This window comes from Podarcis bocagei, assembly GCF_964188305.1.
Source record: "Podarcis bocagei genome assembly, chromosome: 1".
Classification (NCBI taxonomy): Eukaryota; Metazoa; Chordata; class Lepidosauria; order Squamata; family Lacertidae; genus Podarcis; species Podarcis bocagei.
Genome location: NC_138125.1, coordinates 131,219,258 through 131,244,989, shown reverse-complemented (window position 1 = coordinate 131,244,989; position 25,732 = coordinate 131,219,258). Strand labels below are relative to the sequence as shown.

The following is a 25,732-nucleotide window of genomic DNA, read 5'->3' as shown; positions in this document are numbered from 1 at the left end:
CCCGAAGACACCAAAACCTGCATATATATATATATATATATATATATATGCTTTCGTAGATTTTCACGGGTACAGGAATGTAGGTTTTGGTGTCTTCGGGTGTCTTCCCGTGTAAGAGTTGGGGTGTCTAGGCGACGTTTCGACGAGGTCTCACTCGTCATCTTCAGGCTGGTGCTTTCGGCTTCTTGTTACTAGAACAGAGCAGGATCTCAGTGTTTGAGTTCCTATAAATAACCTAGGAACTTCCTATCTGCCCAGAACGTTGGAGGCTATATACCACACCCCCTCAACAGTATTTATAGGAACTCAAACACTGAGATCCTGCTCTGTTCTAGTAACAAGAAGCCGAAAGCACCAGCCTGAAGATGACGAGTGAGACCTCGTCGAAACGTCGCCTAGACACCCCAACTCTTACACGGGAAGACACCCGAAGACACCAAAACCTACATATATATATATATATATATATATATATATGTGTGTGTGTGTGTGTGCGCGCGCGCATATATATATATATATATATATGTATGTGTGTATTTTATATATATATATGCACATGTGTATGCATATGCATGCTGTATTAATTTTGCAAACAGAAAAACAATCAACAACAACGATCCAAAATCAAAATGAGGAGAACAAGGAAAAGGAAACAAAGAAAAGGGGGGGGGGGGATATTTGTCCAATACACAAAATCATTTAAGGAGTACAAACCATAATTTGAATATTCTATATATAAAGTTCCTAGAAAGAAGTTACCTTCATATTTCTGCTTTTCTCTCTCTTTTTCCCTTACAGTCACATTCTTTCTGCTCCTCTAAACCGGTTTGAGTCCCTTATATGTTTTTTTGACTTCCCTCTAACTCTTTCTGGCTACTACACTTCTCTTACACTTAAGTAATCTGTATTCAATTATTTAAAAACACACATGGAATTTCCCTTATATCTGTGAAATTACTCTAGGCACAACAAGTGTTGTTATTGGAACCATATTTTGGAGATAATTTTTAAAGTAATCCCATTCTTTTTTAACCTTGTCTCCTGAGTGATGTCTTATTAGTTCTGACATTTTGGTTAAGTCAAGGTTGGTGTTAACTCGTTTTTCCAATATTCCAACATTCTGGCTGCTGTTGTTGCGTAAAGAAACACTCTTTTATTTTCTTTTGGAATACTTATTGTTAAAATGCCTAATAAAAAAGCTTCCGGTTTCTTTAAAAATGTATGTTTTAGCAGTTTTAGAACCAAGGTGCCACTGTATTAGAAAACAAGTGTTCTATCCACTATGGGCTGGTATCTGGACTCCTTCGGCTCATAATGCACAAACGTTGTATTACTAATCTGTATTAAACTAAAACGCCATCACCAAAGGTAAGGGGGGAAAAGAAGAGAGCTAGCAACGAACCAAACAAGCGACCTGAGACCCAGCTTGCAGCAAGCAAGGCTGCGCTGAGAATATTGGAAATGTTTCCACCAATGCAGGAGACAGTGAGGAAAAATTAAAACCCAAGCATTTGGGAAGCAAAAGAAAAACAAAACGAAACATACAACTACGAACCTCTTGTGCTGATATTTGTCTGCCCTGGCCAAGGCTTTTCCCGTGCCACTTATCCGTCTTATCTGAGGGGGAGAAAGACACAGCTATGAGGAACAAATGACTGATGATAAAATGTTGGCACAACATCGCTAAGAAGAATTAAAGCCGAACACAGGTTCTCATGAGGAAAAGCAGGCTGGCTGGAGTGAACTACTCCTAATAACAGGGGAACCATGGCTCTTCACTCACGGAAGAAACACGGGCTGGGCTAAAACAGCCTCCGCAAGCCTGATGTTCTCCAGATGTTCGGGGCAACAACTCTCCCCAACCCCATCATTATAGGGTCTGGCTAAGGCTGATAATGTTGTAGTCCAAAAACATCTGTAAGGGTGGGCTGAACTATTTGGATCTCCTTCCACTGGGCGGTTAACAGCAAATCCTAGGATTTCCATGCCTTCATGTGAGACACCAGTTCCATATCCCAGAAGAAAAGGAATTAAGAAACAGCGTGGATCTAGCAAGGCCCTTTCCTTCCTTCTCCTGCTGCAATTCCCACCCCTCATGCTTTCAGGAGTTCTCCAAAGCCTAATGTTTCTCCTACTCTGGATTCTGAACTTCCCACCCCCATAGGTGGGTGGGGGTCACCCACCTGAGGCCAGATGACCCATTTTTTCCTTCATAATGCAGCTTGAGTTTGAGCTGTGTTGCAAAGGAAGAGCAAAGCTGATCAAGGTAAAGGGACCCCTGACCATTAGGTCCAGTTGTGACTGACTCTGGAGTTGCGGCGCTCATCTTGCTTTATGGGCCGACTAAGCTGCCTCTGGCAAACCAGAGCAGCGCACAGAAAAGCCGTTTACCTTCCCGCCAGAGAGGTACCTATTTATCTACTTACACTTTGACGTGCTTTCGAACTGCTAGGTTGGCAGGAGCAGGGACCGAGCAAAGGGGGGTTCACCCCATCGCGGGGATTCGAACTGCCGACCTTCTGATCGGCAAGTCGTAGGCTCTGTGGTTTAACCCACAGTGCCACCCGCATCCCAGCCAAGCTGATAGATCCATGGAATAAAAGGTGGTCTGGAATGGGAATGCAGGCAAATAGTTGGAAGTGGACCTTATCTCTGCCTTTACTGCCAATGTGTCAACTGATGTCTCATGCAATGGTAGAGTTGGATGGGACCACAAGGGACATCTAGTCCAAACGCCATCCATGACAGATGGCCATCCAACCTCTGCTTAAAACCTCCCAGGAGACTCCACAACCTCTTGAGGGAGACTGTCAGACAGCTCTTACTGTCAGAAAGCTTCTTCTGACGTCTAGTTGGAATCTCCTTTCTTGTAACTTAAAGCCATTGTTTCGAGTCCTAGCCTCCAGAGCAGGAGAAAACAAGCTTGTTCCCTCTTCCATGTGACGGCCCTTGAGATATTTGAGGATGGCTGTCATATCTTTCCACCTGCCTTGCCCCACCCTCTGACCCTAGGAGTCCTCATAAGGAAGCTAGGCCTGGAGAAAGAACTATGAGGGAAGAGACTCCATCAGGCAAGGCCTCCTTCCACCTGCCTTGCTCTACCCTCTAGTCTCTGCTTCTCAATTTGTATTGTATTATTTTATGTACTGTGGCTTGCCGTTGTTTTATTGATTATGGTTTAGAAATTATTTATTGTAACTGTTGAGTGGATTTCTGTTTAACTTGTATATGTTATTATCATTTAATACTATGCTAATGATTGTTGAAGGTTACTTTTTTGATGTAGGTTGCCTATTTTAAAGTTTTATTATCACATTTTTGTATTGCATTGGATTGTTGTAAGAGTACATTTTTTGTTTCTTCAGCTTGTAAACCGCCTTGAGTACAGTGGTACCTCTGGATACGAACGGGATCCGTTCCGGTGCCCTGTTTGCATCCTGAAGTAAACGTAACATGCAACTGCGGGTTGCGTTTCTCCGCTTCCGCGCATGACGTCATTCTGAGCGCATGCGCGAGCGGCGAGACCCGGAAATAATGCGCTCCGTTACTTCTGGGTCGCTGCGGAGCGTAACCTGAAAACGCTCAACCTGAAGCATATTTAACCCGAGGTATGACTGTATTGTAAGTTAGACGATATGCAAATTAAAAAATGAAGAAGAGAAGAAGAAGCGTTTGGATTTGATATCCTGCCTTTCGCTCTCTTTAAGGAGTCTCAAAGCGGCTAACAATCTCCTTTCCCTTCCTCCCCCACAACAAACACTCTGTGAGGTGAGTGGGGCTGAGAGACTTCAGAGAAGTGTGACTGGCCCAAGGTCACCCAGCAGCTGCATGTGGAGGAGCGGAGACGCGAACCCGGTTCACCAGTCCACCCCTCTTAACCACTACATCACACTGGCTCCCATGAATGAATGATGATGATCTCCTCTCTCGGTCTCCTCTTTTTCAGGCTAAACGTACCCAGCTCCTTCAACCGTTCTTCATAAAGCTCGGTTTCCAGACCCGATAGCCATTTTTTCCCTCCTCTGCACACCTTCCAGCTTCATAACTAGACTCTATAAAGTACTTTAAGCAAAGTGTGTGGACTGCTACCGCCACTGAGAAGCATCCATTATGTGAACTGCCTTGAGACCTTTGGGTATAGAAATAATAAAAATAAAATAACCACATAAAATTGTCTTTCCATGTTTTTGCAGGCTCACCCCTTTCTCCTCCAAGTGCCTCAGCCTTGTCTCGACTTTCAACCTGTTTTCTGCTCCCATCTCAGCGCTGCTCGAGTCTCCGAGAGCATCGTAACGGATAGTCAAGGCTGTTTTAGCTGCCAGCATTCGTGAGATCTGGAAAGAAAAATTAAATTAAATTAAATACCCCCCCCCAATGAAACCAAGCTGGCAGTTGACTTTGCCCATGGTGCTCCAAGTCATGCCAACACAGGTTACCACAAAAGGAACTTCTGCTCATAGTTTAAGGCAACAATGGATGAAGGCTCACAAAGGTCTCCTTTGTTGAAAATAACAAGCTGCTTTTGTAACAGTGAAAGCCTAGTATTTCAAAACAAATACATAACTTTAACCACTACTAAATGGAGTAACTCGTTATTTTTCCTTCACTGAATTATTTATAAATCATAAATCAGAATAGGAATACCATAGGACGCCCTTATGTATAAGGCGGCCTCTATTTTTTTGAACCCAAAATTAAGAAATCAGTATTTCTTAATCAGTACCTACGGGACTGCCTCTCCTGGTATGCCCCACGGAGGACCTTAAGGTCCACAAGTAACAAGATGGTTAGCTTGGTCTCAACTAGGGCCAGGGCCTTTTTAGTACAGTGGTACCCCGCAAGACGAACGCCTCGCAAGACGGAAAACCCGCTAGACGAAAGGGTTTTCCGTTTTGGAGGCGCTTCGCAAAACGAATTTCCCTATGGGCTTGCTTCGCAAGACGAAAGCCCATAGGGAAATCTCCGGGACAGCGGGGAAGCGCAGCGCGTCTTCCCCACTGTCCTCTGACCTCCTCCGAAGGCTGGCGGTGGGGCGGAGAGACCTCCTCCCGCCGCCAGCCTTCGGAGCATCCTTCCGAAGGCTGGCGGCGGGAGGAGGTCTTTCCGCCCCACCGCCAGCCTTTGGAAGGCTGCTCCGAAGGCTGGCGGTGGGGCGGAAAGACCTCCTCCCGCCGCCAGCCTTTGGAAGCCTGCTCCAAAGCCTGGCGGTGGGGCGGAAAGATCTCCTCCCGTCGCCAGCCTTCGGAAGCCTGCTCCAAAGCCTGGCGGTGGGGTGGAAAGACCTCCTCCCGCCGCCAGCCGTCGGAAGGATGCTCCGAAGCCTGGCGGCGGGAGGAGGGCTCTCTGCCCCACCGCCAGCCTTTGGAAGGCTGCTCCGAAGGCTGGCGGCAGGAGGAGGTCTTTCCGCCCCATCGCCAGCCTTCAGAAGGCTGTCCTGAAGACTTGCGGTGGGAGGAGGGTTTTTCTTCCCACCGCCAACATTCAGAATGCTGTTCTGAATGTTGGCGGTGGGGAGGAAAAACCCTCCTCCCACCGCAAGCCCCGGGAACAGAGGAGAAGCGCTGTGCCCCTTCCCCTCTGTTCCCGTACCTGTCCTGAAGGCTTGCGGTGGGGAGAAAAGCCCTTCTCCGCACCGCCAGCCTGGCAAGCGGTTTCCATAGGAACGCATTAATTGATTTTCAATGCATTCCTATGGGAAACCGTGCTTCGCAAGACGAAAAACTCGCAAGAAGAAAAAACTTGCGGAACGAATTAATTTCGTCTTGCAAGGCACCACTGTACTGGCCCCGACCTGGTGGAACGCTCTGCCACAAGAGACCAGGGCCCTGCGGGATTTGACATCTTTCCGCAGGGCTTGCAAGACGGAGCTGTTCTGCCTGGCCTTTGGTTTGGACTCTGTCTGACCCTTATGTTTCCCTCTCCTTGTGGTTTCGATTTATGGGCTACTACTAAAAAGAAGCTGCATTTTAAATTGTATTTTAACCCGTATTTTAATTAACCGGTTTTTTTCCCTTTTAGATTTTATTCTAATTTTATTGGTGTTAGCCGCTCTGAGCTTGGTTCTGGCTGGGGTATAAAATAATAAATCATCATCATCATCATCATTATAAATTAGGGTTCCCAAAACCACGGTGGCTGGTTGACAAGAGCAGCAGTAGCACTGGTAGGGGGTTTTTATGCAAGCTATTCTTCCTCCTGCTGCTTGAATAGTGGAGCTGAGCACCTGTTTCTGGTGCTGCAGCCACCGAACAAACAGTGATAGCTACTGAGTGAGTGCCGTCTTTGGCTCGCAGAGCCACTGGGTGAGCTCAGCCAGAGCCAGCCGGGCTCCCCTCGCTCGCCATGTCCAGGGACGATCGGGCAGCTGAAAGTTCTTGAGCTTTTCGGGGGGTGATTGTCCTAAAAGTTGTTAAGCTTCTTTTTGGGTCAGAGTTGGCAAACTGCAACCCGCGATCCGAGCCAGAACCCTGTGTACCATCTGACGAGCCCCATTTTTTTTGCTGATGTTTTAAAAGCAAAAAACGTCGTCTTATACACAGAAAAATACGGTCTATTGCTAGAGGAACAGATAAAAGAACACACAAAAACATATACCGTATTTTTCGCTCTAGAAGACTCACTTTTTCCCTCCTAAAAAGTAAGGGGAAATGTGTGTGCGTCTTATGGAGCGCATGCAGGCTGCGCGGCTATCCCGGAAACCAGAACAGCAAGAGGGATTGCTGCTTTCACTGCACAGCGATCCCTCTTGCTGTTCTGGCTTCTGAGATTCAGAATATTTTTTTTCTTGTTTTCCTCCTCCAAAAACTAGGCGCGTCTTGTGGTCTGGTGTGTCTTATAGAGCGAAAAATACGGTATATATGACAGAAAGGACTTCCAGATAAGCAAGGATAGGAATTCAATTCATGAGAAGGCTCTCATGAAACTGAAACAACTAGGGTGTTTATTGTTACTATTTATAATATTTCAGCGCCATTTTCAGGTTCCCTCTCTCCTTTTGCTTCCAATAATATAAGAAAGAGACAGCACCTTGCCAACAAAGGTCCGTATAATTAAAGCTATGGTTTTCCCAGTAGTGATGTATGGAAGTGAGAGCTGGACCATCAAGAAGGCTGATGGCCGAAGAATTGATGCTTTTGAATTATGGTGCTGGAGGAGACTCTTGAGAGTCCCATGGACTGCAAGAAGATCAAACCTATCCATTCTGAAGCAAATCAGCCCTGAGAGGACAGATCCTGAAGCTGAGGCTCCAATACTTTGGCCACCTCATGAGAAGAGAAGACTCCCTGGAAAAGACCCTGATGTTGGGAAAGATGTAGGGCACAAGGAGAAGGGGACGACAGAGGACGAGATGGTTGGATAGTGTTCTCAAAGCTACCAACATGAGTTGACCAAACTGCGGGAGGCAGTGGAAGACAGGAGTGCCTGGCGTGCTCTGGTCCATGGGGTCACGAAGAGTCGGACACGACTAAACAACAACAAATATAAAAAAGCCACAAGGCAGAGAGGGTTTGGAGAGTGGTGTCACCCTAGAACTCAGGAAAATACCAAATTTAGACTAACAATGAAGTCTTACTAGAGACAAAGTCAAATGTCAAAAGTCTTGGTTCCTTAGCTACCTGTAGATGCAGGTTCAAGGAATCAGAAAGCAACGTGTGTTTTAGAGCATCTTACCTTTCCTTTGTTCTTGGCTGTCGTCTGCCCCACCAGAGAAGCGTGATAGATCAGACCAAACTTGGGTGTGTCGCGTTTAGTCTTCAGTGCTCTGAAGAGCGCCTTTTCGGCTCCCAGGATCTGAACTGTCGACGCCGGGTGCTTAGCCAGGTTCAAGAGAGAGCCTGCGTTAAGAAAAGATGCAACAGGAGTTTGCAAGAATTAGCAGCCTTCGAAAGAACCAAGTTTCAAGCTTTATATACCTGAAGGAGGGTCTCCACGCCCATCGTTCAGCCCGGACACTGAGGTCCAGTTCCGAGGGCCTTCTGGCGGTTCCCTCACTGTGAGGTAGGTTTACAGGGAACCAGGCAGAGGGCCTTCTCGGTGGTGGCCCCCGCCCTGTGAAACGCCCTCCCACCGGGTGTAAAAGAGAACAACTACAGTGGTACCTCGGGTTAAGAACTTAAATTCGTCCTGGAGGTCCGTTCTTAACCTGAGGTACCACTTATACATACCGTATTTTTTGCTCTATAAGACGCACCAGACCACAAGACACACCTAGTTTTTGGAGGAGGAAAACAAGAAAAAAAATATTCTGAATCTCAGAAGCCAGAACAGCAAGAGGGATCGCTGCGCAGCGAAAGCAGCAATCCCCCTTGCTATTCTGGCTTCTGGGATAGCTGCACAGCCTGCATTCGCCCCATAAGATGCACAAACATTTCCCCTTACTTTTTGGGAGGGAAAAAGTGAGTCTTATAGAGCAAAAAATACGTAATTTGGCAATCGGCAGTAACATAATTCAACCCAGGCCTTGAAAAATGATACCAATAAACGAAGCATTTGTTGGGTTTTATTTGGGGGAGGCAGCCGAGGAGAAGGAACTACAGCAGAGCCCAGAAGACGTCTCAGAAGAGGTAGTGACTAGAGTTGCCTTCATGTTTCGAGATGAAATCAAGCAAACTTCAGGACAAAATCATCACTGACGACTTCTGGGCTTCTATTTTGCAGACACCAAAAGTCTTCACAAAGCCGGTCTTGGTCAATGGACTTGTGTCCTTCGGATGCTGCGAAGTGCAGGACAGTTAAGCACAACATGTCTTTCCCCCCCATTGCGTCAAGCTTACCTGCGTGAGCGATGAGTCTCGCTCCCACCAACTCTCCCACCATGACTGTGAGGTTAGGCGCAATGGCCATCATTCTGTTTTTCAGATAATCATACAGCTGTGCTCGATAGTCCGATATCTCGATTACCTGAAATATGAAACAAGGCTGGTCAAGGCAATGCTTCTGCTGCAAATCTCAGAAGAACTGTTCACATTATGCCAACTTTAATGTCTTTAATTTAGCTATTTGAGATGGCATCAGAAGAGGTAGTGACTGTGCGACCCTCATGGTTTAACATCAGGGAAAGCATCATCAAAGAAATCATCACTGCCATCAAGAACGTTGGCCTGAAAGGCTTTCCAAAATTGCTTCTTTAGGATTTACTGCCAGTTAGGCTGGATCACTTGAGATTTAAAACAGAACTAGGCTCAACTGAAGGAAGCAGCACTAAGGCCTTTTACACAGGCTGCACATTGATTGTGAGCAACGCTGGAGGTATGGGCTTTGACTTAAATCGCTGTTTTCGTTTTGAACCAGCTATGAACTACAAATTCCATATCCATCCATCCATCCTCCCCAAGTGAATTTCAGAGGAGTAAATCCATCATGCAAATACGCCAATGAAACAAACTTTCGACAAAACCACACCGCCATCGTCATCACCTGGTCACAGAGATGTTGTATGTTGCTGATGTCTTCCTCTGACACCTCAGTCCCCATGGAGATTTCGGCAGCTGCTTTCACCTCCTCCTCAACCTCCTCAGGCAAGGCCTCAGACAGGTCAGAACAGGCAAAGTTTTTTCTGTCTCCTGGGAAGCAAAATACCTCATGTTATGTCCGCTTCATGTTACGTTCTTTCAGGATACGTCCTGCGGCGATCCAGAAGTACCGGAAAGGGTTACTTCCGGGTTTCACCGCTCGCGCATGCGCAGACGTGCAAAATGACGTCACACGCATGCGCATAAGCGGCGAGTCGCAACCCGCACGTGTGCAGACGCGGGTTGCGTTCTTTTCATGTTGCGAACGGGCCTCCAGAACGGATCCCGTTTGCAACCAGAGGTACCACTGTAAAGGAGTTGGAATGAATGGCAAGCAGTGACAGAAGCCAAGTTTTAAAACATTTAACGTCTATTCGCTTATGAACAGCCTTATACATATGTGCCGAGATGACTTACATCGTAAAGGAAATACCGTATTTTTCGCGCCATAAGACACACCTAGTTTTGGGAGGAGGAAAACAAGAAAAAAATATTCTGAATCTCAGAAGCCAGAACAACAAGAGGGATCGCTGCGCAGCGAAAGCAGCAATCCCTCTTGCTGTTCTGGCTTCTGGGATAGCTGTGCAGCCTGCATTCGCTCCATAAGACGCATACACATTTCCCCTTACTTTTTAGGAGGGAAAAAGTGAGTCTTATGGAGCAAAAAATACAGTAGTTCTTAAAAATTTAAAAACAAAACCCTGAAGATACGATTTAAAAACGTGACAAGACAAATAGCTAAGGCAGAGCCCTTTCCACTCAGCTGCAAAAGCTTGTCGAAACAAAACTGTCTTCAACAGGTTCTGGAAAGCACAGATAACCGGGTGCCTGTCTTATCTCAACTTGCCAAGAACTTCTCTAAACATGGTGTCACAGGGTTGCAGAAAATCAAACATGGAAGCAGATGGGCTCTTGAAAGTCTTAATCAGCTGTGACTTTGAAGAACACTTCACCACCACAGACAGGCAGCTGTGTCTTTCCACATTATACTTAATTTGAAATGGTAATCTCTACGGCGTGGTGTTAGTTCCCATTTATGTAGAATTTGTGAGTGGGCCGGTGAGAGCGAGTTATTAACCATCGGCTCTTGCTCATCATTTCTTTTGGTTTACAACTCCAACGCAAAAGAAAGGAAACTGTACTATGGCTTGGTTAGCTTGCGATGCTAAACCAAGCCAAGCCAAGCCTCACCTTCAATAATTGTGTTGGGAGAAAATCACAACCACTTAGCTCCTCTCCTGCCACCAAGAACGAATTCATGGTTTGTCTTAGTGTTGTGCCCAAACCCAGGGTTGTAGTTTGCCTCAATCCAAACAAACCATGAGTGGTAATCAAAGCATAAGAACTTTGGTTCGGACACAATGCAAAGCCAAACAATGGCTTAGTTTAACAGCAGCAACAACAACAACTTATTATTTATACCCCGCCCATCTGGCTGGGTTTCCCCAGCCACTCTGGGCGGCTTCCAACAAAAGATTAAAATTAAAACTTAAAATTAAGTTTCTGTTAATCTGGCGGCGGTGGCAGCAGCAGCAAGAGCAAGGAAGCAGCAAAGTGGACACCATTTTTCCTCTGTGCAACAGCAAGATTTCTTAGACATGGTAAGCCATAGATTTGCTTAGTTCTCTCTTCACTGCTCTTTGGTATTTTTCATAGCTCAGTTACTGAAGAATTCTATAGAATGAAGGCAATAGCAGGACTTATAAATATAGCTATTAAAAGTAAAGGGACCCCTGACCATTAGGTCCAGTCGTGGCCGACTCTGGGGTTGTGGCACTCATCTCGCTTTACTGGCCGAGGGAGCCGGCGTACAGCTTCCGGGTCATGTGGCCAGCATGACCAAGCCGCTTCTGGCGAACCAGAGCAGCGCACGGAAACGCCATTTACCTTCCTGCCAGAGCGGTACCTATTTATCTACTTGCACTGTGACGTGCTTTCGAACTGCTAGGCGGGCAGGAGCAGGGACTGAGCAACGGGAGCTCACCCTGTCGCGGGGATTTGAACCACCAACCTTCTGACCGGCAAGCCCTAGGCTCTGTGGTTTAACCCACAGCACCACCCGCGTCCCAATATAGCTATTACTATTGCTATTATTATTATTATTATTATTTATATACAGTGGTACCTCGGGTTACGTACTTAATTCGTTCCAGAGGTCCATTCTTAACCTGAAACTGTTCTTAACCTGAAGCACCACTTTAGCTAATGGGGCCTCCTGCTGCCGCTGCACAATTTTTGTTCTCATCCTGAAGCTAAGTTCTTAACCCGAGGTAATGTTTCTGGGTTAGCGGAGTCTGTAACCTGAAGCGTATGTAACCTGAAGCGTATGTAACCCGAGGTACCACTGTACTGCCCTATACCAGGAAGTCTCTGGGTGGTTCACAGAACAAAAGTATAAAACCATAAAATATATAATCAAAATAAAAACGACAGCCCAATAACACCCCCCCGAAAAGACCCACATTTTAAAAGGGCATAATATATAAATCAGATCAAGCAAAGGCTTGGTTAAAAAGGAACGTTTTTGCCTGACGCCTAAAGGTGTATAATGAAGGCGCCAGGCAAACTTCCCTGGGGAGAGCATTACACAGACGGGGAGCCACTGCAGAGAAGGCCCCGTTCTCGTGTTGCCACCTTCCGAACCTCTTGAGGAGGCGGCAAACGAAGAAGGGCCTCAGACGATGATCTCAGGGTCTGGGTAGGTTCATATGGAAATAGGCCATCCTTGCGGTACTGTGGCCCTGAGCCATTTAAGGCTTTATAGGTCAAAACCAGCACTTTGAATCAGGCCCGGAAACTTAATTGGTAGCCAGTGCAGTCGGACCAGGATCGGGGTAATACGCTCAAACCGTCTTGCTCCGGGGAGCAACCTGGCCGCTAAATTCTACACTAGCCAAAGTTTTCAACCGTCTTCAGAGGCAGCCCAACGTATAATGCATTGCAGTGATAGATGTTGTGCATTTTGCCAAAGAAGGACAGAACTCTCTTTATGTACGCCACAACAGCAGCAAGAATACTTATTGCAAAGTATTGGAAGACACAAGATCTACCCACTTTGGAAGAATGGCAGATGAAGGTGATAGACTATATGGAATTGGCAGAAATGACTGGCAGAATCCGAGACCAGGGAGAAGAGTCGGTGGAAGAAGACTGGAAGAAATTTAAAGACTATCTACAGAAATATTGTAAAATTAATGAATGATAGAATGATGTTGGATAGCAACTAAGGGGTTTTCCAGCTGTAATGATTTAAGAGAATATGAAAAAGGGTTATAAATGGGTTAAAATCTAATGGTAAGGATTTGCTGAACCAATAAATTGAAGTGGAATACAAAAAAGGGAGGTATGAGGAGGTCCAGGAAATAAGCTAAAAGAAAATAAGTAAAAGAAAAAATGTATGTTTTTAACTGTTTTTATTTTGTATTTTTCTTTTTTCTTTTTCATTTTTACTGTTATATTTCAAAAAAAATTAATAAATATTTTCTTTAAAAAAAAAGATAGATGTTGTGCATTGTGGATCTCTAGCATAAAAAGGATGTAATGTACAATTTCAAAGGCAGTGAATACGCCACAATGTGGCCGATATCCAACTGTGGTGTTCCTGCTTCAACAACACACCTCTTATTTTATCTCCTCCCTCCTGCAGCCCCCTGCTCACCCCCCAAAATCTGCTCTGGAGGGCTGGGGAGATGCGTGGGGGCTGCAGGAGAGGAAGGCAAGTCCTACTGCGTCTACTGGTGTGATGTTGGATGGCGCTTTTTACCTAAGGAGCCCAGCAGTACTCACCAATTTTCCGCACACATTTACAGTAGGTTAGATTATCTGTGATGATTTTGCCCAGTTCAGGGAAGTGCCACCCGTACCATTCTCGACAGCGCATTATATAGTTGTTCAGTTCTTTGTCCAAGTCATCAAGGAGAGCTGCGGTAGACAAACACAAGAGACACTTGGGCTTAGTTTCAATTAGAAACTAGACCGTGAGCTATCCTAGGATCTCAGGGAAGAAACGTACTGGCCTGGTTTCCAAATAATAATAAAAATAATAAATAAATAAATAAATAAATTAAATTAAATAAAAAATATTTTTATGCCCCGCCCATCTGGCTGGGCTTCCCCAGCCACTCTGGGCGGCTCCCTACAAAATATTAAAATACAGTAGTGTGTCAAACATTAAAAGCTTCCCTAAACAGGGCTGCCTTCAGATGTCTTCTAAAAGTCTGGTAGTTATGGTTCTCTTTGACATCTGGTGGGAGGGTGTTCCACAGGGCAGGTGTCACTACCGAGAAGGCCCTCTGCCTGGTTCCCTGTAACTTGGCTTCTTGAAGTGAGGGAACCACCAGAAGGCCCTCGGCGCTGGACCTCAGTGTCCAGGCAGAACGATGGGGGTGGAGAAACTCCTTCGGGTATATCATATTAAACCATAGTTTAAAAATGCTCAGGGCTAAAACCACACTTCTCTTCTGCTGGGAAGTAAGCTATGGTTTGGCTTAATCATGACCCAACTTGAGCTCATGGCTTGCTTCTTTTCAAATCCCAAGCTGTAACCAAAGTTTGTTCCCAGTTTATCACTTATGACTTGTTTGCTGAGGAACAAATCATGACTCCGAATTCAGATATAATGCTAAGTAGGAACTGTGGCTTATTTCCTAGCAGAACTGTGGCAAAAGGGCGAGGGGCAAAGTGCTTGCAATTTTAGTTCCATGCACTAGCAGACTGCACATTCACCTTTAAACCGTAGTTAAGTTTAATTGTAGTTGAAAGAGACTCGTGAACAAGAGGAAATCCAGAAATCTTGCGACACTTGCACCCATTAAAATCAACAAAGGTGCAGTAGCCAATTACACAAGTCACTTCAAATACTAGCAGGAGAAACGGTGCAAAAAGTTACCATCGCTGTTAGAAAATACCCATTTATCTGTTTCCTATTTCCCACAGATGGAAAAAAACAACCACCCATACCCATTTGTCAGTGGTGCATAATAAAGTAATAATAATAATAATAGTAATAGTAATAATAATAATAATAATAATAATAATAATAATAATAATAATAATAATAAAATAAAATAAATATCACTATCTGGGGCTGCCACACCTACTTACTTTGCTCACTTATCCCATCCAGCTCACCCTTCGCCAAAAACACCCCGTCCCCTTTGACCAGGCATGGCCAAACCTGGCCCTCCAGATGTTTTGGAACTATAATTCCCATCATCCCTGACCATTGATCCTGTTAGCTAGGGATGATGGGAGTTGTAGTCCCAAAACATCTGGGGGGCCGAGTTTGGCCATACCTGCCTTAGACCTTGAAGAAACCACAAGGACCTTCCCCTTCACGTTTCCCCAACCACCACCACCACCACCTACTGGCAGCCACAGAAACTGCAGCTTGATGAAATACTTATCATTGAATTATACGGTATACCAAATAAATAAATGCAGACCTCAGCCCCATTCCCTAGCTACCTTCAATTGACCATGAGAAGCTGTTTCTAACTCACATAGTCATCTCATACTCGGAAAGAAAAGTCCAAGACTAGGCTCTTGCTGATCCATATTCAAAAATCCTACTAGAGAACCAGGTAACGTGGTGGTTACAATACCTAGAAGCAGAATCCTTCTCTGGCTTTTGAAGGAGGTTTGCCTCTCACTTACTGCTGTTATTTTAACAGACTGATTTGGTCAGATTGCCAGCAATCATCTGACACAGCATGGGGGTGGGAGCACATAAGCCTCTCTAAAAACCAGGTGAGAAAAACTGAATTTGCTTTTGCGATCACAACAAAAAACCTTTTACGCAAATAGAAAGCATTTAAATGTTTTGCTGGCCCACGTAGCTAGCCCAAATTTGTGCTAATCACTGGCCCTGCATCTCCCTCCTCTTGACTGACCTCACCCTGAGTTATGGAGGAAAACGGGAGTAACTGAGAGCCATCCTGACTTGTTCTTGTCCCCAGTTCTAAGATAGGCTTGGCTCCTGATCCTTCAGAAGGGTTGATAGAACAAAACAAAAATACACTCTACAGTGGCAAACTAGGTAGCAGAATGTTTGTGGCTACTGGTACAGTCGGCCCTTGGTAGTCGAACGGAATTAGTTCTGGAGGTATTCGATTTCCAAAACGTTCAGAAACCAAAGCGTGGCTTCTGATTGGCTGCAGGAAGCTCCTGCAGCCAATTGGAAGCCCTGCTGGACATTTGTCTTCCAAATATAGTTCACAAACTGGAACACTCACTTCCAGGTTTGCAGCATTCAGGAGGCGAAACGTTCGAGAACTAAGCTGTTTGACTTCCAAGGTACGACTGTATTAAGAATTCAAAAGCTGGTGGCAGACATATCAAGGTATTTAACTTCCAACCGTACTCACAAATAGCTTGGACGATCATGGTATCAACTTTGTCTGGGCTGAACTTCAGCTTGTATCGGGAGAGGCTGAAAACAGACATGGATATAAACATTATGTAAATAATGCACAGGACACACAAATTCTCCCCCCGCCCAAATAAAAATTATAAAGGCATTGCTATTGGCTGCAATGGCGTGTCCACCTTTGCTGACGGTGCAGCGAGTAATCCTTTTCCTTTTCATTTACTGACTTGTGTTTTTACAGGCAAGAAGTCTAAGGCAGAGAGCTGTGAAAAGCGGTTTGTATTACTCCCTACAGGAACAAGCGTTTCAGCGAGTTGGAAGAAACCCAGCAGAACTGAGAGCAGGACTAACTTGTACAAATTACCGTATTTTTCGCTCCATAGAACGCACTTCTTCCCTCTTAAAAACTAAGGGGAAAAGTCTGTGCGTGTCCTATGGAGCAAATGCAGGGGGGAGGCAGGCAGGAAAAGCCCCCAAGAGCCGCACACAACCCGCGCGGCTCTTGCAGGCTTTTCCCCAGGAGGGAGAAGGGACTGACGCGGCCAGTCAGTCCCTTTTCCCTCCTCGTAGAAAAGCTCCTTAAAGGGTGTGCGACTCCTCTGGGCTTTTGCGGGAGGTGGGGGAATTGCCATAGCCGCACGAGGCCTCTCCAGCTGGGAGAGTTCAAGAAGGACACTGACAAATTGGAACGTGTCCAGAGGAGGGCAACCAAAATGGTCAAAGGCCTGGAAACGATGCCTTATGAGGAACGGCTAAGGGAGCTGGGCATGTTTAGCCTGGAGAAGAGGAGGTTAAGGGGTGATATGATAGCCATGTTCAAATATATAAAAGGATGTCACATAGAGGAGGGAGAAAGGTTGTTTTCTGCTGCTCCAGAGAAGCGGACACGGAGCAATGGATCCAAACTACAAGAAAGAAGATTCCACCTAAACATTAGGAAGAACTTCCTGACAGTAAGAGCTGTTCGACAGTGGAATTTGCTGCCAAGGAGTGTGGTAGAGTCTCCTTCTTTGGAGGTCTTTAAGCAGAGGCTTGACAACCATATGTCAGGAGTGCTCTGATGGTGTTTCCTGCTTGGCAGGGGGTTGGACTCGATGGCCCTTGTGGTCTCTTCCAACTCTATTATTCTAAGGCTAAAGAAGCCAAGGCAGCGAGCGCAATCCATCCTGCTCGCTGCCTTGGCTTCCTCTTTAGCCTTGCGCAGCCTCTCCATCCGGAGGAGGTTGCGCAAGGCTAAAGAGGAAGCCAAGGCGGTGAGCGGGATGGACCGCACTCGCTGCCTTGGCTTCTTTAGCCACGCTTCTTTAGCTGTGCTGGAGAGGTTTAGCTCCCGGCTGGAGAGATTGCGCGGCTATGGCAGAAGCCAAGACAGCCAGCGGGATGGATCCCACTCGCTGTCTTGGCTTCTTTGCTCTTTGGGGCTGGGGGGGGGGGGAAGGAAATAATATATTTTTTCCTTGATTCCCCCTCTAAACCTAGGTGCGTCTTGTGGTCCGGTGTGTCCTATAGAGCGAAAAATACGGTAACATGTACAAGACTGTGCTGTAAGTAGATGCTGGGGCCGAAGCTTGCCATTTCACTTCGCAGAAAACGGTATCCTCAGGGGGATATTTATACAGAGCACAGAAACGAACAAGTCGGTGCTGGCAAGACGTCTGTATTACCTGTGTGCCAGGCCTAAACACATAGCTGCCATCTCCCGCGATGGAAGGCCAGTGATCAGCCCTTCCATTTGAGAACGGATGCCTCTCATCAGTTCAGTAACCATGGGGCTGTGCAGGCAACTTAAGTTCAGTTTCTCCTGCAGGAGAGAAAAAAGGTGATCCCCATTTTGATATTATTGCAACAACAAATTTGTTTACTGTTGAACAGCAACATAACCTAAGAAAGGCAAGGTAGCCCAACGCTAACCCACAAGCAGGGCTATCTTCCAGTTCCTAGAAGTGAAATAACCATTGAGAATTCTTATTTAAGCAAATTGGCAACCAACTGTTGTACCAACTTAGCCTTTTAGATAAAAACGAAGGCACTAGCTTTAATGTTGACATTAATTCAAACCTTTCCCTGTTAACCTTTTTTTTATCTCCATACTTCTTCACAAGTCAAGAAGTAAAGATAGCACAAGACACAGGAGATAGCAAAAAAATAATAATAATCCAGAAAAATGTGGCCCTAACAATCTATTACTTTAGTCCAGTGCATTATCAACAAAGCTTATTTAGAACTAGTACAATCGTACCTTGGTTTTCGAACAGCTTAGTTCTTGAATGTTTTGGCTCCTGAATGCCACAACCCCAGAAGTGACTGTTCCGGTTTGTGAACTATTTTTGGAAGCTAAACATCTGACGGGGCTTCCACGGCTTCCGATTGGCTGCAGGAGCTTCCTGAAGCCAATCAGAAGCCGTGCTTTGGTTTCCAAACTTTTTGGAAGTTGGACGGACTTCCAGAATGGATTCTGTTCAACTTCCAAGGTACGACTGTACTTGAATTCACTAGTTTTCCTCTTCCCTCCCTACATCTTTTCCTTCTGTATCATGCCTACTACAACAGAGGTTCCCAAACTGGTGAGCTTCATTCAGGTGGTCCACGGCATCTCTGTGGATTTATGGTTGACGCATTAAATATTCAAATGGATTTGTAATTGTCTTTTTAATTTGGTAATGGCTATACTAGAATCCAGAGGGACGCGGGTGGGGCTGTGGGTTAAACCACAGAGCCTAGGACTTGCCAATCAGAAGGTCGGAGGTTCGAATCCCCGTAACGGGGTGAGCTCCCGTTGCTCGGTCCCTGCTCCTGCCCACCTAGCAGTTCGAAAGCATGTCAAAGTGCAAGCAGATAAATAGGTACCACTCCGGCGGGAAGGTAAACGGCGTTTCCGTACGCTGCTCTGGTTCGCCAGAAGCGGCTTAGTCATGATGGCCACATGACCTGGAAGCTGTACGTTGGCTCCCTCAGCCAATAAAGCGAGATGAGCGCTGCAACCCCAGAGTCGGTCACAACTGGACTTAATAGTCAGGGGTCCCTTTACCTTTTAAACTAGAATCCAAGTCTAAAGGCAAGGACTGCCTTGGTTTTTAATCTTAGTAAATGTAAGTACCCTGTAATCAGTGTATAATCATAACAATCATGGTCAGCAAAAAGCATGGTCCCAGAATATCAGTACCAACCAAACAAGCATCAACAGCCATCACTGATTAATTTACATTAAGCAAACATCATTTCTGGATGCAGTGAAAAGGTCGTGTCAGAGAATTGGACAGGGAAGATATGCAACAGTAACTCACTGTTCTGGAGCTATAAAGAAGACTAGCACAGGCTTTGAGAACACCACTTCATCTGAACACCACATCGCCAGGGCACATAAAAACCAGAACTTACCTTTATTACACCTCCCAGTTTGGCATCTGCTACAGCCAACTGTTCGTGTGCATCTTTGGCAACTATCTTCTTTAAGATTTTCTTTAAGTTCTTGTTAATCTTGCCTTCCACCAGAGCAGTGGATGCTTAAAGGAGAAAGCACATCATTGTAAAAAAAAACCTGCAGACTGTCTAACATTCCCAGCCTGGCAAAGTTCATAATGGAACAAAATATGTACTAATACTGGCCACCCATCGAACTTTATCTGTTGTCTCTGTGGCAGTGACCAAAAATTGGGGATTCAGTTCTACGAATGAAGCATCAGTGACAGCAGGAAGCCAGTTTTTACTCCCTCCAATTCTAAGGCTGCAATCTGCTATAAAATCCCACTGAGGTCACTGAGCTAACACATTCAGATGCAGGCAAATTTGCTCATCATTGTCTGGATGGCTAGCACAGAGGCACACCATGTTGATTACATTAATTTGCCTGGGTTTATAAAGAGGTATTCATCTGGAGAAGGGAAGGGAAGCACATTTTCGTAAGCTACATGAAAATTAGTCCTTTCCTACCACCAACTGCTGATGTGCCACAAATAAAGTGGTACCTCGGGTTACATACGCTTCAGGTTACAGACTCTGCTAACCCAGAAATAGTACCTCGGGTTAAGAACTTTGCTTCAGGATGAGAACAGAAATCGTGCTCCGGCGGCGTGGCAGCAGCAGGAGGCCCCATTAGCTAAAGTGGTGCTTCAGGTTAAGAACAGTTTCAGGTTAAGAACGGACCTCCAGAACGAATTAAGTACTTAACCATGGGTACCACTGTAACTTGCATTAGCAGGCGGGGGTGGGTGGGGGGGTGGTTTGTGGACTTAATAAGTTATATTAAGTTTTAAAACACACTAGAAAAAAGTCAGCTACTCTCACAGCTAATGATTTCAGGCTTGCCAGGAACAGATCAGCCAGCCACCAAAGAAAGGAAGGGATTACCTGCAAGAGCTTCTGTGGTGTCTTGAAACTTCTCAAAGTGTTTCAGTTTCACTCTAAATAAAATATGCCAAACAGTTTTTATCAGCATCATGGGGAACAGAGTATCTGCTACCAACTTCTAAAACACAAGAAACCTGAAAAATGACAAGCCTGCAGTGACCCATCAGGTTAACCTACCAAAGAGAAAAACAGAACCTATTAAGTCTGACTGACAAATAGCTTCCTACTACTAAACCATAGATATTCAAGGCTTGCTGGATTATTATTCTAGAATAATGACAAAAAAGTTATTAAGTATACTATATCTAGCCTTTCAAATCCCCACACCAGGGTGAGCTCCCGTTGCTCGGTCCCTGCTCTTGCCAACCTAGCAGTTCAAAAGCATGTCAAAGTGCAAGTAGATAAATAGGTACCACTCCAGCGGGAAGGTAAACGGCATTTCCGTGCGCTGCTCTGGTTCGCCAGAAGCGGCTTAGTCATGCTGGCCACATGACCCGGAAGCTGTACGCCGGCTCCCTCAGCCAATAAAGCGAGATGAGCGCCGCAACCCCAGAGTCGGCCACGACTGGACGTAACTGTCAGGGGTCCCTTTACCTTTATCTAACCTTGCCTCATTGCTTCTGACTCCAACAAGATCAAATTTATTATCCAAAATTATTTCATACTCCAGCCCCTTCAGACGCACTACAGCAGCATTGTCCAACAGGTCGACTGGGATCGACTTGTAGATCATGTGATTGTCTCTTATCGATCTCCCCCCCCCCAACAGCCCTTACTCTCGAGGAGCCAGCGCACAGGGCTTCTCCCACTCTCTCTCTGAAGAAGGAGAAGCAAGTGGTGAGGGAGTGGGGGACTCTTCCTGGCTGCCATCCCACCCATGCGGGGAGGTGTGTGTGTGTGTGTGTGTGTGTGCGCGCGTGCGCGTGTGTGTAGCCCTGCACGCTGGCTCCTCAAAGAGAGAAAGCTTTAGGTTTACTTGAAAGGAAAGGTTGGGTTGGATCCAGGGGAAAGGGCTTCTACAGGTTTCATCCAGTTCTTAAGGTGGTGCTTGAAGGCTGTCAACTCTGCAACTGAGTACCCCATTTCGGTTTCGAACTATGGGGGAAACTGCTGTGGTTGATATGTGCCCCTGACTCATTTGAAAAAACAGCAAGAGTCTGGGGTACTTTAAAGATGTAACACATTTATTATGGCATGAGCTTTTGTGAACAACAATACATGTATCATGTTCTGATTATGTAAGACCCTGTCCTCATTGTTATTTTCTTAATTATTGCAAGTATACAAAGTATGTATTTTTTAAAAAATTATTGATTTATGATTAACTTTTCAGGTTTTATGGAAGCGACTATCATTTATTATTTTTATCATAAGTTCAGCCAGATATAATATAAGTTGAAGAGTGACAATGGGAGAGTATGGGAGATCACTGTCAGTTTTTGATATTGGATGGTAGATCTTAGGCTACTTTTGGTTGGACATGCCTTCACTAGGAAGTTCCCCAGGGAGGGGAAAATTCCCTAGCACGGCCAGAACTACAGTTGTGTAGTCTGCTCTTCAAGAGCACCAACAATAAGCTGACTGTAGACACCTGCAGAAACACTTGTGATGTGCTTTGAAGCCCTGACAGCTAGTTGATAGCTGTGGCTTCAAAACACCTTGCAAACAGCTTTGCAGGCACCCTTTCTGCCCCAGATGTGATTTTACCCGCCCCACAACTGATTTAATATATGATGTCAGCTGTAGGGCAGGTGGCCATGGTTTGCCCAAAATGGCCTGGCAGGCCAAAGGGGGAAGCCTGGTGGGTCTAATTATGCCTGAGGGGCAGAGCTAAGATTATCAACACATTGTTTCATGACTGTAGCTAAACCTCACTTCTGAGTGATATTAACCCTGTTGAAAAATACTTTGCAAGCCTTTCCACTACAGCAAGGCTCCTGCCATCCAACTGCATCTATAGAGTTGTCATGTCAACAGTGGAGGATGAAGGTTAGCAGATTTATAACTCTAAGAGGGAGATGTGCGTACAAAATAACCCAAGGACTGGTGCTAGGCAAAAAACAGTGATTCCTATGTGAGCAGAGAGATGAAGGTGTACTCTATACTGGAATGAAATAATAAGTTACTTGAGAAAGTTACTTACACTTTATTAGCTTTTTCAGGAGTTTCAAATTCTTTCCACAAGCTGTCAATTTCTTGGAGTTTCTTCTCATCCAGAACCTACGACAGATATTAATCATGTTCCATGCAGTCTAATTTTATGCATCTTTACTCAGAAGTAAAGACAGGACTTTTAAATAAAGATGTATAGAAGTTAACCCTAAAGCAGGGGTCGGCAACCCGTGGCTCCGGAGCCGCATGTGGCTCTTTTACACCTTTGCCGCGGCTCCAGGGCGGATACTAGCGAGGGGAGGAGGCACATTGTGCGCCCCGACACTCCCCACTGTGGCGGGCGCTGCACTGGCTGTGACGTCGCATGGGGGCGGTGTGCGCGTTAGTCACGCACCGTCCCGTCACCTTCCCGCCCGCCCGCTAAGGGGCATGTACGCTGGTCACTGTTTTGAAGGGGAGTGAAGAACACACACACACAAAAAGGTAACTTGTTAATTTAACGTTTATTTCTATGAGGAGGAGTAATTCTGAGAGGTCAAACAAAGAAATAATAAAAAAGTGACAAAAAAATTATTTTTATAATGATGAGTTTTGCGGCTCCCAGTTTTTTTTCCTTCGGAAACGGGTCCAAGCGGCTCTTTTTGTCTTAAAGGTTGCAGACCCCTGCCCTAAAAACTCACTTTCCTTCTCTGCATTGCCCAGAACCCTGTTTCAGTGAACACACAAAGCTTGCTGTAGCAACACTAGATCACCAGCAAAATCCTAAACAAAGTAGACTCCAACGTGCAAAATAAGACAGTCCCCTCCTTTTGGCAGAAATGGGTGCAATGGGATACGATGGAGCAAGTGGATGCAACGCAGGAGAGCTGGTAAAAGGCAAGAGCTGTGAACTACGAAGTCCCCAGCTAAAATGTCATTCTCTAGGCAGCCTGAACTAATTATCTCTCTCCCTCTCCCTACCTAAATCTGCTGTAACAGCAACAGCCCACCATCCCTGGTGTCCTTCAAATATTTTGAACTATGTTTCCCAACACCCCCAGGCAACACGGCTGGGAGCTGCCGTGCAAAACAGCTGGAGGGCACCAGGATGGAGGAGGCTACCTCACAGGGTTGTTCTAAGGATCACTAACAAATAGACTGCTGGGATAGCTCAGCTTAATGTCAGGGTCCTGGGTTCGAGCCCCACAATCCTGCGCTGGAGGGGGTTGGACTAGATGACCTTCGTGGTCCCTTCCAACTGTTGTTTTTGTTGTTTAGTCATTTAGTCGTGTCCGACTCTTCGTGACCCCATGGACCAGAGCACGCCAGGTACTCCTTTCTTCCACTGCCTCCCGCAGTTTGGTCAAACTTATGCTGGTAGCTTTGAGAACACTGTCCAACCATCTTGCCCTCTGTCGTCCCCTTCTCCTTGTGTCCTCCATCTTTCCCTACATCAGGGTCTTTCCCAGGGAGTCTTCTCATGAGCTGGCCAAAATATTGGAGCCTCAGATTCTGTCCTTCCAGTGAGCACTCAGGGCTGATTTCCTTCAGAATGGATCGGTTTGATCTTCTTGCAGTCCATGGGACTCTCAAGAGTCTCCTCCAGCACCAGAATTCCAAAGCATCAATTCGTCGGCGATCAGCCTTCTTTATGGTCCAACTCTCACTTCCATAAATCACTACCGGGAAAGAATTGATGCTTTTGAATTATAGCATGACTCCCCAGGAAGGCTTACAAGTTTTAAGCTTAGCGGGAAAACCTGCCAGCCCCACAGAAAATGTGGTGTGGCAGGGAAAGAAACCGAGTCCGCTATGAGCGAGAATGGGGTCTCCCCGCGTTTATCCTCCTTGTTCCAAAACTATTTCTCGACTTATTGCTAGCGATGGTATAAACCGAGTGCACCGACCAGCCCTCTCCGCCCCGCCAGCAGCCTCCAATCTCCCCTAGCAGCAGCCACGTGGGAACCCTACTCGACACGTGTCGCGCCCTCACATCACCTTGAAAATGGCGTATCCAGCCGCGGTCTCGAATAAAACCAGCATGGCGGCAGCGGGACGGAGCCGGGGCGCCTCCCGCAAAAAGCGGCTCTTTCCAAGCGAAGGCGGGCGAGCGAAGCGAAGTCCCAGCGCAGGAGACCGCGAACTCCTAGGCGCGAGGACCACGAGGGCGGAAGTGGGGCGCTGAACCGGAAGTGATTCGCGCGGCCTTCTGGGAAACCGGAAACCCCGGGGAGGAAGTTGGAGCTTTGGGCTTCCTCTAGGATTGTGGCGCTTCCCGCTCTCTATGCGCGGGGCGAAATTGGTCGAAAATGGGGCCCCATAAAAATAAATAAATTGCATACTGTAATTCAAAACAGCTACATTTTTGAGGGCAAAATAGGCACAGTTTTCAGCAGCTTATATAGACAGCAGCTTTTGGAAACAGAGTTTTGTTGTTATTATTATGATTATTATTACATGATATTGATTTATAGCCCCTCTTTTTCCCTCACGGGGACTCAAGGCGGCTTACACATAAGAGCAAAAATCGCTAAAAACATAAGGGGACGAGTCGTTTAAAACCCCCCCCACCATTTCAACGTTAATGGAATTAAAGCCATATGAATGTATAAAATCTTGCTTTAAAAACATACAAATATTTAACATAAAAACAGCACGGTGCCAGCCCTTTCATTTAAAAAGCAGCCAGTTTCCCCAAACCCACTGGAACATTTTTATGCTGTGAACTGCCCCGAGATCTATGGACAAAGGGCAGTATACAAATATAATAATAATAATAATAATAATAATAATAATAATAATAATAATATAACAAGAAGGAAAGACAGCAAGTTGCAAGCTGGTCTAGCTCCTCCAGGGAGTTCCAAAGTTGCCTGGGAGCAGCCACTGAGAAGAACTTCGGAGTCCCCACCATGCATGTATATTGTATATTTCCATGCAAAATATCCTCAGCCAACTAAAATGCAGCCTACAGTTTTTAATGAGCTATGCAAGCTATGCATTCCATCTTGCAAAGCGGTGTTACTATATAAACAGTTGGCATGCAGTAGGAGTTCCATGGAAGGGTTGGGTGAAAGAAGGACACAGCCTTCGCTTCAATATTTTCTCCATTCTCTGACGTCCTTGATGCTAATCTGTCATAAACAGCTTTGAAAGCTTCATATGTCTATGAAGCAAGGACGGATGATTACTCATTCTGGTGCCTTAGTCTGCATAGCTGTCAACCTTCCCTTTTTTTTGTTGGAAATTCCCTTATGCCAGCACTGTTTCCCGCTGCTATCCCGAATTGTTAGATATCCCGTAGACTGTCCCCAGGATAGGTGAGGCTGCTGATCCCTTGTTTTCAAATCTGAAAGTTGACAGCTCTGCCTAGTCTGGCAGATGATGGCATCACTCCCGATCTAAAAAAGTCTCA

The 25,732-nt window shown here is 45.8% G+C and overlaps 1 protein-coding gene across 1 annotated transcript in view; it reads right to left on the bottom strand.

Annotated features, from left to right (window-relative positions):
• Positions 1–24,499, bottom strand: part of NOP58 (NOP58 ribonucleoprotein) — a 38,350-nt gene extending 13,851 nt beyond the window's left edge. The window contains exons 1-12 of the mRNA XM_081171277.1: positions 24,316–24,499; positions 22,370–22,446; positions 20,227–20,279; positions 19,258–19,382; positions 17,544–17,680; positions 15,878–15,942; positions 13,299–13,433; positions 9,418–9,563; positions 8,775–8,901; positions 7,672–7,835; positions 4,200–4,334; positions 1,556–1,617 (exon numbers count right to left, since the gene is read on the bottom strand). Of these exons, the coding sequence (XP_081027403.1) occupies positions 1,556–1,617; positions 4,200–4,334; positions 7,672–7,835; positions 8,775–8,901; positions 9,418–9,563; positions 13,299–13,433; positions 15,878–15,942; positions 17,544–17,680; positions 19,258–19,382; positions 20,227–20,279; positions 22,370–22,446; positions 24,316–24,360 (1,271 nt within the window). The 5' untranslated portion in view covers positions 24,361–24,499. The remainder of the gene's footprint in view (positions 1–1,555; positions 1,618–4,199; positions 4,335–7,671; positions 7,836–8,774; positions 8,902–9,417; positions 9,564–13,298; positions 13,434–15,877; positions 15,943–17,543; positions 17,681–19,257; positions 19,383–20,226; positions 20,280–22,369; positions 22,447–24,315) is intronic.
• Positions 24,500–25,732: the final 1,233 nt, after the last annotated feature.